Source organism: Lytechinus variegatus, chromosome 1, assembly GCF_018143015.1.
Source record: "Lytechinus variegatus isolate NC3 chromosome 1, Lvar_3.0, whole genome shotgun sequence".
Classification (NCBI taxonomy): Eukaryota; Metazoa; Echinodermata; class Echinoidea; order Temnopleuroida; family Toxopneustidae; genus Lytechinus; species Lytechinus variegatus.
In genome coordinates, this window is record NC_054740.1 from 12,611,680 (window position 1) to 12,628,189 (window position 16,510).

A 16,510-nucleotide genomic window follows, 5' to 3' on the forward strand; every position below is an offset into this window, starting at 1 on the left:
TTGCGATGGCAGCGGTGTCGTCAACATTAAAATCTTAACCAAGGTTTTTGAAAATGTCATAATTAATTAAAACTGATATTAAACTATTTCATGAAACTTGGACATAAGGCTAATCAAGGATTGTAATCTTGCAGGAATTTGCAGGTCACATGACGAAGGTCAAAGTAATTTTATGGTCAATGATTTTTGACGTTGTTGTTGGTATCATAATTGAAATCTTAACCAAGGTTTATAAAAATATCACCATAACTTTGCAAGTGTTTGGACATATTCCATGAGACGTGTTCGTTCATTAAAAAAAGTTTACCCAGTATTGGGTAAAATGGGAACATGCTTTTTGGTTGGGTAAAACCCAATATGTTGTAAATTTTACGCAATGTTGAATTTAATTAGCCCAATATGGGGTAAAAATACCCGCCAGCAGACATGCATGTTCCCTTTCTGCACAATATTGGGTTAAGTTTATTCAGTGAGAGTGTTTAAGGGTATGCCATGCAAGTCAAACGATCCAAGCCATGCAAAGGCCATTCGGGTCAATGATCTTTGTATCAATATCAAAAATTTAACTAAAGTTAAGGTTTTTGCACTTTGATAAACAATGACAATATTAATGATAATCATAATAATGATAATAATATCAATAATAGATGGATTTATAAAGCGCTTTTTTGAGTGAGGATAAAAGTGCTGCTATCACTCTGGCTTTAGCTTGAGCTACCTTCACCGGCGCTCACTGCAGGGGCGGAAATCTCTCCCAAAAGGTAGGGGGGACAAGGGGCCGGAAAATTTGACAAGCAAAAAAAAGGGTTATCACCCAAAATTTAAGGTCATTTCGGACGAAAATAAATTTGAAAATAAATCATAAAAGACCACAAAATAGTAGGGGGACATAATTGTGTCCCCCCCCTACTATTTGAGTAGCGGGGGACACGTCCCTCTGTCCTTCCTGGGATTTTCGCCCATGGCTCACTGATTGCATTGATTAATCCTGCCCATTCACTTCACCTGGGTCGAGTGCAGCACAGTATGGATAAATTTCTTACTGAAGGAAAACACGCCATGGCTAGGATTCGAACCGACGATCCTATGTTTGAATGGCGATAGTCAGAACCACTAAACCACGATTCGCCCACACGAGCAATTTAAAGAAAAAATTGAAAGTAAGAGCCCTATAATGGTTTCTATATTATCAACAAATGGATGACTGTAATTTTTGTTCTCTAGGCAACGAAGGTCTACGGTCATTATGCGTGTCAATAAACTAATATCTTTTTACAAAATAAGCAAAGTCGGTTAGGACCAACCGCGTAGCCATGCAGGATTTCATTTTGGAGGGGGCGGTAAATGCACGCGAAGCGTGCCAACACTTACAGAGCGCGCGAAGCGCGCTCCCTAGGGGGTGGGTGCAGGGAGAGGAGTTTCCCCCTCCCGCGCGAATCGCGAAGCTTTTAGTGTTTCATAAATTAAAATGAAAAGGAGCCGTTTCTCTTGTCTCTAGTACCTCCAATTCGGTTGACTATATTGCGATTTTGAACCTTGTTTTCAAAAGTGTTTGTGAACACACAAAAGAGGTATACAATGGAGGAAATTAAAATGATAATAACTCCGCGCGAAGCGCGGAAGCTAAAGTGTTTTATCAATTTTTCTTGCCATAAAAAGGGTCCCGAAAAGGGTATTCTCAAAGATATATTGAAACTTTCTTTGGAAAGATCAGATTTGATTACAAACAATTTAGCATCAGTGCATATTTTTAACTCGCAAAACAGAGGAGAAGATTGGTAGAGGAAGATATTCCTCCCCGCGCAGAGCAATGAAACTCTAAAATTTCAAAGGGCGGACGTTTCATCAAATGTAAATATCTCTAATACCCAATCGTCTCTTAATCAATTGATTTTCTAAGATTATTGACCTTCATTACAAGGAAAATAGTGCGCATAAAATTGAAACTTCTGTGATTTATTGAAATTATCTATCTATATAATGAAGGATGATTATTTTTTTTTACTTATCCTGAAGCGCTTCATTTTGAATATAAAGAAGCTTAAGTGTCATTCAAAATTTCAAACTAAGGGCGCAAAACAGGACAGGAGATGAATGTATACAGGGAAATGACATGAAGTTTAATACAATTTGATAAAAAAATATTGTACTTTTTTATTTAATACGACACGAATTCCATACCTTCCTCTTTTTAAATTAGGAACCTGTTTGCCCCCAAATTATGGTTGTTTATAGTAATGAGCCGAAAAGCGGGAGAAGCTGACTTTATGGAGGTGACGGCAGAAACTGATATAAAGATTTTACCCGCTCGGAGCCGACCAGACCAGAAGTTGCGCGATCAATTGAAAAAAAAAGATAACTTCATATATTTACTTCGGCCTAACTTTACTCAAATTCATGCCCTAATATATACAATTTTAACTTTAACTGGCAAGAAGCACATAGCTAAGGTGGAAAAACAGGGTAAGAGAAGAGGTGGGGGAACAATGGAGAACTTCAATATTGTCATTTAACCGCGCGCAGCGCTGAAGCAAAATTCATATATGAATTTAGAGCAAGAAGAGTGAAGGAGTTTCTCTTTTGAAAAAAAAATAAAGAATAAAAAGAAAAAACACAAAGCTACCTTTCTTCCTTTTCCTCCCTTCCCTTTTTCTTTTCTCCTCTCTTTTTTCCCTTCTTTTTTTCTTTTTGGGGACGTTTTGGGGGGGCGACCGCCCCCACCGCCCCCCCTGGCTACGCGCCTGGTTAGGACTTTGAATTGTAAAGATAAATTTGAAATCATCAGTTACTGGTATTATAATTTATCAAACTTTGATATAATTACGTTCCTCTCTCCTAACTTTCCTTTCTTTCTTTCTTTCTTTCTCTCTCTCTCTCTTTGAAAAAAATATCTTACACGGGGTTGTTTTGAAAGTCAGCACTTCTGCTATTGCGTAATGCAGGTGAGACTGCCAGAGGCCTGCCATTTGTTATGGATTGCCTTCCGATTTTAGCAATTACTTCGCAGACGCTTCCTATTACGCAGAGAATCTTTTTGTCATAAGCTCTCCATAATTAATAAAGCAGCCGGCCTTTGTCGAATTCGGTGAATCTAAACAGCAGTGTCGCCCAGGACTCTGGATAAACGACAGTCATAATTTTCAATTTTTATCCGGTCCGAATCTTAAGACGATGTGCTGTCCCGGTCCACCAACTTTCGGCAATGACCTCTAATCTATCCATTGTGATTTGACGGACATATTCAATAGAATGTGAACGTTGCAGAAAGTGTCTGTGGAGTGGATGCTAAAATACGCTAATGGCATGGTTAACAGAAGAATTTATGCATGGCTTATCGTCAAAAAGAAAATGAAATAAATGGAGCGCCCCTGGCAGTCTCGCCTGCATTACGCGATTCAATGTAGCAGCAGTGCTGAATTTGAAAACGGCTATAAAATAATCATTTACAAAAAACACAATTCATATGATGATGCCCATTCCGTCCATCAAATTTCATATAATCATTCGTCTAATAACCATTTGGGCCAATCATCACGTCGTAGTAATCACCATTTCGTCTATGACCATTTGTCTAATAACCAGTTGGTCTGTCCATTTCATTTTCATTCATTAGCACAATAACCACGAAGTCCAATTAGACTAAATGGTATAAGGACTAAATGGCCATTTTGACCAACTGGTTATAGACGAAATAGTGAGTGGACGAATCGGCAATTAGACCATGTGGATATTGTGGACGAACTGATGGTAGACCAAAGGACATTAGTTGGCAATTGAACGAATTGGAAATAAAGCAAAACCAAAGGTGTTGTATAAGTGTTGAACCATCATCAAAGAGAGAACGCCGGTTTAAACTTACAGGTGGTTCTCTACCGACTGAGTCAGGAACAAATCTAAAAATTGTCAATTTGAAATAAAAAGTCAATACCAATTTTATGTGGTAAATGTTTACGCTTGGATGATAAGGAGACATCCTTTGCTGTGATGTAAGATAAGGACAAGGATGATATCAGTGCATCATAGACCCACTCATGGTAGGCTTAATGACTTTTGTCAATGTTTTCACGATGTATTAATTAGTTTAGTTTAGTTTAGTTTACTCCAACGATGTTGTAGGACGAAGCCTGTTCATCGATCAAAGTAGAAATGTCTATTGTTGCTCTCCTTCAGACAAAATTAGATGCGCTACTTATGTTGGCATGGAGGGGTGGCAGGGGTATCTTAGACAGTGAAAAATCCCATGGAAACACACAAGAAACGAAAATTACTCAAAGTCATAGGCAATCTTCTCCCAATGCTTATCCAGTCTATTCTTAAAAGCAATCACTGAACAAGCAGTAACTACATCTTCTGGGAGACTGTTCCACACATCTATCACTCGGTTAGCAAAGAAAAACTTACGCACATCAAGACGCGAATATCTTTTCTCTAGCTTTAAGGAATGACCTCGCGTTTTACCACCTTGTCTCAGATAGAAAAGTTCAGAACTTGAATCATAGCATGGATAGGTCCATGATCATAGTAACCATGCAGATATTTGTACACATCAATCATGTCACCTCTTTTACGTCGATGACTGAGTGATGGCAATTTCAGGAGGCGAAGACGTTCAGAGTATGATAGGTGCTTAATACCTGGGATCAATTTAGTAGCTCTACGTTGGACACTTTCTAACCGCCTCTGCTCACCCAGCTTATACGGTGACCACGCAGCCTGGCCATACTCTAAGATTAGCCCACAAAACGTACGTGTCACTGAAAATCTTCAAGCAACATTGCAGACTCGACCTCAGAGGGCACTCTTTCAGCAAAAGAGTTGTCAACGACTGGAACAACAATCTTCCAGACCTTAGTCAGAGGGAGTATATCTGTAAAAGATCATTCGACATTTACTGATGGTCCAAAAAATTATATGATTATGTAGCTGCACTGCACGATCCAACTCTCTAGCGTGCCGTGATAGTTGATTCGTCTGTAATTTCCCAAGAAGTGACCGGAAGACATACAGGACTTTCTTTTCCGTATATTGGTAATGCAGATGAAGATTTGATTTGTGCCATATATTATGTATGGAATGATTGATTCCTGAGGTCAAGTCACAATCCGAAAAGAGTTGCAGTATAAGATTCATTGTAAAATGCCCTCTTTTGATATATACTGTCATGAAAACGGGACATTTTAAGAACCGATTGAATTCATGAAAATGTTTCATATATGTTTATCAAATTAAAAAAAATGCAGCGCGCAGCGCGAGCTTGTTTGTGTCATATTCTTACCTGCCAAAAGACATTATTTTCAAACACCGTTTGACTAAGTGGAGAAGATCATGTACAAGCCTATCACTAAACAAAAATAAGTGCGAGCGCGAAGCGTAAGCTGATTTTAGTTTTATGTACTGACCTGAAAACGGGACATTTCAAGCACTGTTTTACTTTATGAATATCACAATATAAATAGTATAAACGATGAAATATTATATGGCATAACAGTCATATAAAGAAAGTTAGAAGCTTGTTTGTTTTCAATTGGTGGTCCCACCACAGCATCTTGTATGTTCACTATATTATATAGGTTATCATGCGTGGAAACCTACCTAAGATTAATAGTAGCATGCAAATCACTTTTAATCGAATTTGAATATTCAATGCTGAAAAGAGCTGTCCTAGCTGAGTAGACTAAGAAGTATGACACCCATCCCCTAAGCTTCCAGAAGATCTTTTTTAAATTAGTGGAGGAGATATTGTTAACTTAAAGAACATGAAAACAAAAAGATTTTTATGTTTTATTTGTAACGCATAAAAAAGTTCGATCCGCAAATTTTCACAATATGCAAATAGCAATTTAAATTAGAATTACCGCTAAATTGTTCAATGGCAAAACGCTTTTATTCCAGACTGAAGTATTTATAAATATAACAAGATTCGAAAATGTAACTTGAAAAATTTTCACAATTATGGTTGCCCTTTAAATTTAATTCATGGAATTGAATTTTAACGTCTTGTAATGTCCTGAGAAGCAGAAGAAACTTCTGTTCACATCATATTAGAATGTAATCCTGCTGCCAAATTTAGGATAAAGATAAAGAATTCTGTGCAATTCATGGATGAAAGGAAAATTCCTATTAACGAAACGAAATTGTTCACTGGATTCAAGATGGCAGGTTTACTTCGGTTAATTTGTTTATGTCTCGAAATAAATTGATGAAATTGGAAAAGAATGTGAAGAATAAAGTACCTCTGAACGAGGGAAAGTAAAAAAAAAGTATGAAGATGATGTTTTGTATATATGTGCGAAAAATGGGAAATAGTATTTAAGCACCTTTGAATTTATAAGCGGAAATTGAATTTATTCAATGTATTGACCTAAAAGCAAAGGACATTTCAAAGCACCGCATGAATTCAGGAATAATGTCAGCACTAAACAAAATCATGCGAGCGGGTAGTGCGAGCTCGATTTTTGTTTACATATAGGCCTACTGACCTGAAAACTCGGCATTTCAAGCACCATTCGAATTTGTCGCGATGCTGCTGAAAATTTCTATATACTAAGTTACGTTTTTATTGTAATTATAGACCAATGATATGTTTCTCATATCAAACAAAATAGTGCGCACGATTGGGGTGCAATTAGCTGAAATTTTAAGTCATACCCTGCACGCCTCCAAAGCCTGAAACTGCCTACACTTGCCTATAGGAGACACCGATCAGACATGTTGCAGATCTTTAAATTAGTTGGGACCTTTCGCAATCTTCACCGACGCTAATTTTGGGGTCCCCTTACACAAAAGTTATCGCTTAATCATACACTTGATTTTTAAGATTGATTGTACATTATAGTCAATAGAATCAAACGTAGAAAACTGCTGTACGATCAATGCTAAACTTTGTGTTACAGGGGGGTTACAGGCCCTACAGATCTGCTTTTCGTGTGCAAAATCCTTTCCCGCGACACCCGCACTATACATACATGTATATTATGACTGATGGCTGGAGATATTCGAAATGCAGGACCTAAAATAGATTATGACATGGATAAGAAAGTGGTTTTTCAAACAGATCGAGTACATATTGAATGAGGAAAAACTTACTGAATGAACGCTTAGATATAGATCATTACAGTCCATCGAATCGATATTGCATTTAATGTGGATTATTGGTGGATCACTGGCAATTGATTTCATGGGTCAGATCAACCTCTCTAGCCAAAACCATTTCTGTACACAGCATATACATGTACAATACGTTTAAGCACGGACCCTATAGGGTCCATGGTTTGAGCTAACGGGTTTCTTTGTTCTATTGTGTACGCCTTCTACACAAACGATATGCCTCTAGCACACGATGTGAGGGGCATTATGTTTTACATTCCCCAGAAATGGGGATTAGATTCAAATTCCGGGGGGACCACTTCCATTGATGAGTGGATACCAGGCGCGACAATGGAGTTTCGAAAAGCACACAAAACAGTGGAATTAAGTCTTTTTCATATTATGAAAATGCATCTCTTAATTAGTATTTGGATTGTGACACCCTACAAGTATTGGATATGTCAGTATCCCTCTTTCAGCATTTTAAACATCGTTTTGACACCCTTATAACGCTACATAGGTCTATACGTAATGTACTTGCCCACTCTGTCCCCTTTTACGCGTGGTTGCTCTTGGTATCCACTAATCAATGGAAGTGGGCCCCCCGGGCGGCCTCTCGAGCTCTAGGAGGAATCAAATGTGGCTTTGGAAAGTCGTCCTCAATCGGATATATCGCTGTTACCATAGTAGCAACCAGAATTTTGCACACGAAACGCATATTGAACGTTTCCGTCGCAGATGCGAAACGAAAAAAAAAATCTCATGTCACACAATTTGCATTGCCGGCTAGAGTTTTACGACGGGCCCAAAAAGTCTCTTCCAAAATCAACTACCGTTGTAAATTAGCGTTCGCGTCCTAAAACGAAAGGTCGGGAGTGACCTGGTATTGACGACTTCTATGCATACCAATTCTTTACACTGTCTAGATCAGAGAGAACACAAGGACACAAATCACGTTTGGAAAAGGTGTGGAACTTAAACGTCCCTGAACATCATACAGTCCAGATGAAAATTTTCTTTGTCCATGCTCTACCCATACCACTCAACGCCAAATAAGTTTTAGGTATCAACGTTTAGATACAGAGGGGCAAATAAGTTGTGTATAACTTTATGCCTACTTCCAAGGTAAATTCCAAGGTAAATAAACGCCCACTAGCGTACCTACGGGGGCAGTCTCCCCCCCCCCTGACCAGTCACAACCCATGCAAGGAACGTATCCCTGCCCCTCCCCCGGCGAGCTTGAAACCTTTTTTTTTGCTAGACAATTTTTTTTTCTGGTACGAAATCCTATATTTATGGTTGAAGACCTTTTTTTTGCTCACCAAATTTTTTTGGGGACGAATGTGCCCCCCCCCCCCTGTGGAAAATCCTACGGGTACGCCACCGTACTCCGTAGGCCTATCCTTAAAAGAGAATCATCCCATTTTTTTATACATTTTTATAGTTACAATATGGGGCAGAACATGATGAATTAAATGAAAATAATAAAAAGAGAGGGAGAGAGAGAAAGAACAGAACTATTTCCCCTGGATTTTGATTTCTTATTTAGATTCTCTTCTGTTCCCATTTATTTTCTTTCCCTCTCCATTTCCCTTCTTTTTTTCATTTCCTCTTTCTTTAATTTTTCCTATCTCCCTTTCTCTTTTTCATCTGTCCCCTGATCTCCCGGCTCAGAGTCCGCCCCTTTCCTTTTTCTAAGCTAATTTTTTCCACCGGCCGGCTGCACTAGCATTGCACTGCTGAGATAATGACGTAATTATGTGACGTACCATACTATTCCGGTGTTGCATGTTGGGAAGTTAAAATCTGAGTAGGCCAAGACAGGTTAGTAAACTTTCTAATTCGAAATTGTTATCTTTATAAAAATGCGAATGTTATGAACGTTTTTCGAATGCTTTATTTATTATAGAGAATTCTACCTTGGAATTTTGCCTTCAAATTATTGCAAATTTCATGGATATCGTAAATATGGACGATACGATGCTAGTTGTATAATTCGACTGCCTCCAGAGTCCAGGCATGCCTGGTCCCATTCGTGTATTTTGCTGTATTGTATGAACCCGGTGTTTGAATTAATTTAAGCACTCGAGTCAAGGGTCAAGTTCTGTGAATATTCGGTGGCTTTTGTGTTGGCCGTTTTGTTGTTGTGTGTATCGTTTGTCCGTCTTGGCTTTCATCATCATGATCATCATCGCTGTACGGAAGAAATAGGTAGTCCTGATCCTGTAGTACTAGTAGGGTGTCTGGAGAAAAAAATTATTTTTCTTATTTCAAGAAAATATCACATTTTCTTTGTGAATTTGAAGAGAAATGACCTTCAGACTTACAGAAATGTAACATTTTTGAAAAAAATCCAATTATTGGCTGCAAAAAAGAAGAATGAAATTAGGTCAATTTTCAGCATTTTTCTGCCATAGACTGTGTAGTTAAGAAATGGACACACACAAATCCAAATTTTTAGCTTCCGAGAGCTGTTATAAATTTAGTATTAATGCCAAAAACTTGTCCATAAAGAGTCAAATAGGATTTTTTATGCTCTTTCTGATGGTATGATTTTTATAAAGATTTGGAAACCAGATCACAATGAAAAATTGCGACAAAGTGAAAAAATTGTGCAAAACAGAAATTTCATTTTCCCATAGAAAACGCATGGGGAAATGGCAATCTCAACACACTCAAAAATAAGGGTTTGAAATTTATCTCTAAATCCTTATTTAGAATGATCATATAAACTTGTCCTTACTGTCAAAAGAAGCCCCTGAATTTTTTCTTTCCATACATGCCAAACACAAGTTAATAATCAATTCAGATCACATTTTTCTAGTAGCCTGAACATCCCGAAAAATATGTGCCATATTTTCCCCTAAATCAGCCTGTTTTATGCTGACACCAGTGTGGCTTCAGACACCCTACCTGTAGTGTACTGCTTCCGATCATTCCTTTGATCGAAGGTTACTAAGTTAAGTTAAAGTAGGCCTAATTAAAGTTAAACTGCCATTCTTTAAAAATAACTAGAGATCTAAACGTGTGTGGAGGGTGGATACATGATACATTTTGGTTTAAAGACGCGCAATTCAGGCACTTAAAGGTCAAGTCCACCCCAGAAGTTTTTTTTATTTGAATCGATCAGTGTTTGTTGAAATTAATTAGTTTTCCATTTTGGGGATTATGAAAAAAAAAACATTTTTCATTTTGCCAGAGCCATTTTCTGCTTTCGAGAGCCATTTATTTTCATGATTCAGTGAATGGTTTTGCATTGCAGTTTGTCTTGCTTGTTTTAACATTAAATTCATTTTAATGTTTTGTTTATTTGTAATTGCTATTAATTTTTTCTTCATTGTTATCAATTATTGAAAATTATTGTTCATTTACATATAGATCTACATGTAATGTTTATTGTTTGTATCTCGTATATCGAATTCACTGGATGACGTTCTAACTTAGGATGAAGTTTAACAATCAAATTTGAAGAGGATTCGTATTCAGAGGAATCCTTTTCATAATTACTTTTTTTTATAAAACTTCCTTGAAAATTATTTTATGAAATATTGAATGCATCACAGCCTGACAGCTACATGTAACATCAACATGTCAACTATTTCTCAAGCTAAGCTATGCCTACGCCAGCGCAGGCCACAGCCACTGAACACAGCACAACTCTCAATCATCATTGCAACACGGCAGCTCACAGTCAATCATCGCTGCAACACAGGCGGGTTTGAAACTGCATTAGCACCAATGACTGTTACCAGAAATCCCCACGAAAAATCCTAATTTCAGTCTTAAAATTCTAGGATCTGCACCATATTTCCAGAGCACCAAGTGGCTAGTTCAGATCTAAGAGGTGGAGGTGCCAAGAATTACTCTAGAATAAAAATACTTGTGATTTTTTTCAGAGTTCACGAGCTAATTTTCTTGCAAATTAAGAATGTTATCTATAAAATAAATCCAATATAAGGAATTTGTTACTATCAAAGTTACTGCCAAACCTGGTTCTGGTGCCGCGCAGCATTTTGAAAAATAGTACCCAAGATATTGAGAGTTTAAAACTCAGAATGCACCGATGCATGAAAGTAAAAACTGCAGCTGCGCTGGCCTGGCTGTCTGACTACTATGCAGTCGTACAAATGTAAATGGGAGACTGGACGGGAGCGATTTGGTACTACATGTAGGCAGTTTTAGGCCATTGCAAGAGCGATTCCCAAGCACACAAGGGCGGAATCGCTTGTCAGTCCCATCTATTTTCAACCCTGGAATCAATTAAAGGACAAGTCCACCCCAACAAAAACTTGATTTGAATAAAAAGAGAAAAATTCAACAAGCATAACGCTGAAAATTTCATGAAAATCGGATGTAAAATAAGAAAGTTATGACATTTCAAAGTTTCACTTCATTTCACAAAAACAGTTATATGAACGAGCCAGCTACATCCAAATGAGAGAGTCGACGATGTCATTCACTCACTATTTCTTTTGTTTTTTATTGTTTGAAATATGAAATATTTTGATTTTCTCGTCATTGTCATGTTAAATGAAGGTTAATTTTTCCCTGAACACGTTGAATTCCATTATTTTAACATTCTGTGCTTCAGGCTAGGAGGTCCCAATCGTCAAATTCGTAAAAAATGAAATATTGTATAATTTTGATGAAATCTTCAGCAATGTGCTTGTCTGATTTTTCTCTATTGATTCAAATCAAAATATTTCTGAGGTTGACTTGACCTTTAAGAAAAATCAAGCATAATGGTGCTGTGAAAATTTCATCAAAATCTGATGTGAAATAAGAAATTTTGCTTATTTTTCTCAAAACAGTGATATGCAAATAAGAGAGATGATGATGTCCCTCAATCACTATTTCTATTGTTTTTTATTAGAATTATACATGTATATTCAATTTTTTACAACTTGACAATATATTGTCAAATCTGTAAACAAATTAACAAAATATTGAATACGGACCAACTTGACCGAACCATAACTGTTGAAATAATAGTAATTCCACATGCTCAGGTTGGAATACAATTTTGTTTCACATGACAATGAGGAGAAGGGGGGATGGGGTTGACAAGATGGTGTGACACAATAAACATGAGCTGATTGCAGATTTGCCACTGTTCTCCTTGTGCGACTCTTGCAAACAGGGAAGGGTTGTTGGAATATGATCCCACACTTTTTTCCCCATATTTTAGGGAACCCAAGGTGGGGGTTTGAACACCTCCCCCCCCCTTTAGATCTGCCACCGTCTGGTGAGGTATCATTTAGCTCTAGATCAAAATACATTCATAAGAATTTTAATGAAAGTTGGACCATATCCTGACAAAAATCTGTCAATATGAGGATTTTTCATGAAATTTGATATTTAATACATTCTTTTCAAAGGTAATTTATTAATGTGCATGACAACAATATCCATACATGTATGATGATTCTACATGTACTTTAAGTTTATCGTTGGCTGAAAACTTGGGAAGGAGAGCATTATTAGAAGATTAATTTTACAATTGTTCTCACTCTCCCAACTCAACTTTCTTTTTCTCTCGTCTATTTTTCTTCCTTGTGCAGTCTTCCATCCTCCAGGTCCAGGAACTGTTGTACAAACATCATCAATAATGGGGTTCAAGTTCGGAAACCTGGCCAAGTTCAGCGGAGTGATCACGTACACCCTCTCTCCACACGAGCAGAAGGCATTTGCTGGCGCCTTCAGCAGAGGCTTGCCCAATTTCTTCAGGAGATTCAGGTCAAAGGTCTTCATCGTCACACCACGTGAGTATTCCATCTCGTTCCACAAACTCTGTAGCTACCCTGTTCATATACAGTGCATCCCAAAAAAAATGGAACCCCAAAAGTAGCAATGCTTTAGCATAACTTAATCACAAATATAATAGATGTATGACCCATTATCGCAAAGCTTAGAATCAACTCTTTAAAGTTTATCTGATTATAAAGCTTACGCATTAGTGAGCAAAAGAATTTGAAGAAAGGATTCCAAAAAGAAATTTGATGGGAGCAGTATCTGAATTTCAGAAATCTAATTGCATGTCTTAAAAGTTGAAGATCTGCTCTGTAATATGATACCTCAGTTTATGAAAATGATCAAGGTATATAAAGTTATCCTTTGAATCAATGCTTAAATTGCAATACTACATGTATTAGTAAACAAAGATGTACATGTATCACAGGCCAGCTGTTGGACTAACCCAACACTGTTTCTTTTAATGATCAGCCATTGTTTCTGTAATTCTTTCTTACAATATTGTTTTTTCAGCTGTATTTCATTTCACTTCTTTATCTTTCAATGGTGATTTATTTGCTAATTCATTTCTTTTATTCTATTATGAATTGTAATATGTTTATTGTCATATTCTTTCAGTGTTCAATATGCATCAAAAGTGCATGTCTTATTACTTTACATGTATGCATAATCGGTTTTGGGAAAATTTCAATGTTTAAAAAATGAGTCTGATTCTTAGGAAAAAAAATAAAGATAAGATGTCATAAATCAATGAATGAATGGACAATGAAATTGAAATATGTTTCATTTTCATTTCCTTATTTTTATCTTTATGTGCAGCATTTGTGGTGGCTTACTTGATCTACTCCTGGGGAAACGCAGAAAATGCCAGGTCGAAACGAAAGAACCTCGCAGAATTCGCCAATGATTCATAGAGTCTACCATTTCAATATTCAACACCCTACAGGACCCTTATAAGCTCTCTCATGGTGCTTTCACCTTATGATCATTTACAACCTGAAGCGGTTTCCTGATCTGCCTTGATGTTCATCTATCTTGATGTTAAGGATCAGCATTACCCTTTTTCATCATGAAAGAAGCTATAAGGACTATTGAAAAATGATATATCATTGAAACGTGTTATCACTGTAAATAATAGTGACCTAAATTAGAACATCACCAATTTGAGAAGCAATATTTTAGTAACATAATTGGGAAGACTAAGTTATTCATGGATTTTTTTGTTCAAGCATAAATATGGTATAAAATTCACAATACACTGTATTTGGTGTCTGACCGTTCATTATCGTCTGCCATTTAATTTTGGTGACCATTATGATGATCTGAATGTATGATCCACTACAATCATTGAACAGTGCTTCAGGCAAAAATCATTTGCTCTCAAATGATCACTTTGGTTATATCATGAAATTTGACACATTGCTGATTGGTGTCTGGATACATTAAAGGGATATGACTATATGAGTGACACATTGTGCACGTGTTTTTTGCCACAAATAAGTTTGAAAGATATATGCAGTTGTTTGTAAATTATTGAGACATATTAAATGTTTGTTCACATTTGAAAACTGATAATTTTGTTTCCATGATTAGTCTCATTTACAGTAGAATATAAACCAGTGTCTACACAAAGAACACTAATTACTTCAAGGGGAATCTATGTCAAATGGAAATTCGGTTTAATTAAAAGGGGAGAAAGGAAGAAGCAGATACGTGAAAGATTGAACTAACTCAGAAAAACAGTAGTAAATTTATCTAAAAGTAAAAAAAAAAATTAATCATTTTATTGCTATGGGGATTTCAAATTTTGTATGAATTCGAAATATTTTATAAAAAACAAGTCATGAAAGCAGGAATTCTGAATTGTTTCAATAGTGTTCACATAATAGATGTCCTGTAAGAAAAAAATGCATATTACTCTACTTAAATATCAAAAAGTATGAAAAAAGAAGATGCGTTTTGCAGAAGAAAAAGAGGAAGTAACAGAAAGAAATATATAAAATATTGTAGAGAGAGTAAGAGAGATGAGCCAGAGAGAGAGAGAAACAGGAAGGTAAATCAGAAGATACAGACTGAGTAAGCGACAAATTGAAGAGATGATGAAAATTGAGAGAGGACGTCCCGCTCGCATTTCGCCGCTGTACTATTTCAGTGAGTATGGCATATGTGCGGCTCGTACAAATGTGAGATAGCATGATGAAACCGGAGTTCTAAATTTACATGTTTTGCTAAATTGCATACGTTGACTGCGGGGATAAGCCTTTTCCAATCAAGGTATTTTTTTTTCAATGTATCACACCTCAAGTTTCAACTGAAACGATTTGAGACAGAAAACACCCTTGGCTCACCGTCTAAAATTAGACTAGCTGATGTTCATACAATTGGGAACTGTTTATGGTTGTAAAATTAATGACTTTTCCAATGATATGGATGAAATCAGAATGACAAAAATATCCACATTTAGGCAAAACATGATAGGTGTGGAAAAGGATGGTACCAAAGGGGGAGGGCAGTCGCATCCTCCCCCCAAAAAAAAAACTATTTGATCAAATAAAGAGAAAAAATCAAACAGGCAAAATGCTGAAGATTTATTTCTTTTTATTCAAATTAATATTTGTTGGGGTGGACTTTTTTTAGTTAATTTTTCTTTTTCATGCTTTAAGATGGGAATCATGTGTTTCGGTTGATGGCCTTACAATTTTACTTCTCAATTTTAGAGGGAAAAAAAACTTGAGAAAAGAAGAAGTTGAATCTAGAATCCTCCCATAAACCAACTTATTTTGTTATATAATTTTTATTATTGTCCAATTTTTTGGGATTAGTATTTGCGTTACAATGAGATAATCTAAAGGGAGGGCAGTTCAATTTGTGTAAATATAACCCCAATTGCAGTTTTTCTTGGAGCGTTTTCCTCAAGATGTGCTTTCATCAGAATTACCATGAATCTTTTTTTTCTGTTTTTATTGGTTTTCATAAAATAACAGTAACAAACAATATAGGCTGACAATAAGTTCAAGGCTATTTAAACACATTAACAAGCTAAATTATCTAAAGTTAACTTGATAATCAACCACAAACATCCATCCTCACAACATACCACTCACACATACATACTGCATAACAAGTACAAATTACATCAAATAAGTAAAATAATTGAAACAGGAAAAATTTCCTTAAAACTGTATGGTCCATTTCTTAAAAAGAATAATTCGATAGGATTTTTTTTTTCTCCGTGGCGGAAAGAGAGAAATATATATGTTTGATTAGTATATTTATTCATGTAGATACACATGTGTGTATATATATCATTTATATGAGTATAATGACCATATGAGATGATGGTCCTTGTTCACTTTAGTTTTAGAATAAGATATATCTCTTTTCTCTCTAGGTTATATGCCTTGTATTCAGTAGAGCTTATTATTAATTTAAAAAAAAGACAAAGGAAAGAAAGAGAAAACAAAAAAAAGGAAAAGAAAGGGAAAGGAGAGGAAGGAGGAAAAGGGAAAAGAAAAAAGAAGAATGGAAGGAAGAGGAGAATAAATGAAAGGAAAATAATAAAAATGAAGAAATGGAAGGAAAGGAAAAAGAATATGTATATGCATGTGTGTATATATATGTAGGTTATTTACTAATTCCATGTTCATCTAACTTACAACCTTGATTTAACAAT

General features: G+C 36.2%; 1 protein-coding gene across 1 annotated transcript; it reads left to right on the forward strand.

Moving 5' to 3' along the window:
* Positions 1-8,803: 8,803 nt before the first annotated feature.
* On the forward strand, positions 8,804-14,409 carry LOC121431277 (cytochrome b-c1 complex subunit 8-like). Its single transcript, XM_041628823.1, has 3 exons — positions 8,804-8,910; positions 12,648-12,848; positions 13,657-14,409. Exons 2-3 carry the CDS (start codon positions 12,695-12,697, stop codon positions 13,749-13,751), a joined length of 249 nt encoding a protein of 82 aa, XP_041484757.1. The 5' UTR covers positions 8,804-8,910; positions 12,648-12,694; the 3' UTR covers positions 13,752-14,409.
* Positions 14,410-16,510: the final 2,101 nt, after the last annotated feature.

What these genes read in the sequence shown, in the direction of transcription:
- LOC121431277 (XM_041628823.1), top strand. Translation starts at nt 12,695, where the DNA reads ATGGGGTTCAAGTTCGGAAACCTGGCCAAGTTCAGCGGAGTGATCACG. An exon ending in GGTCTTCATCGTCACACCAC is followed by an intron (nt 12,849 to 13,656) that starts GTGAGTATTCCA and finishes CTTTATGTGCAG; the next exon opens with CATTTGTGGTGGCTTACTTG.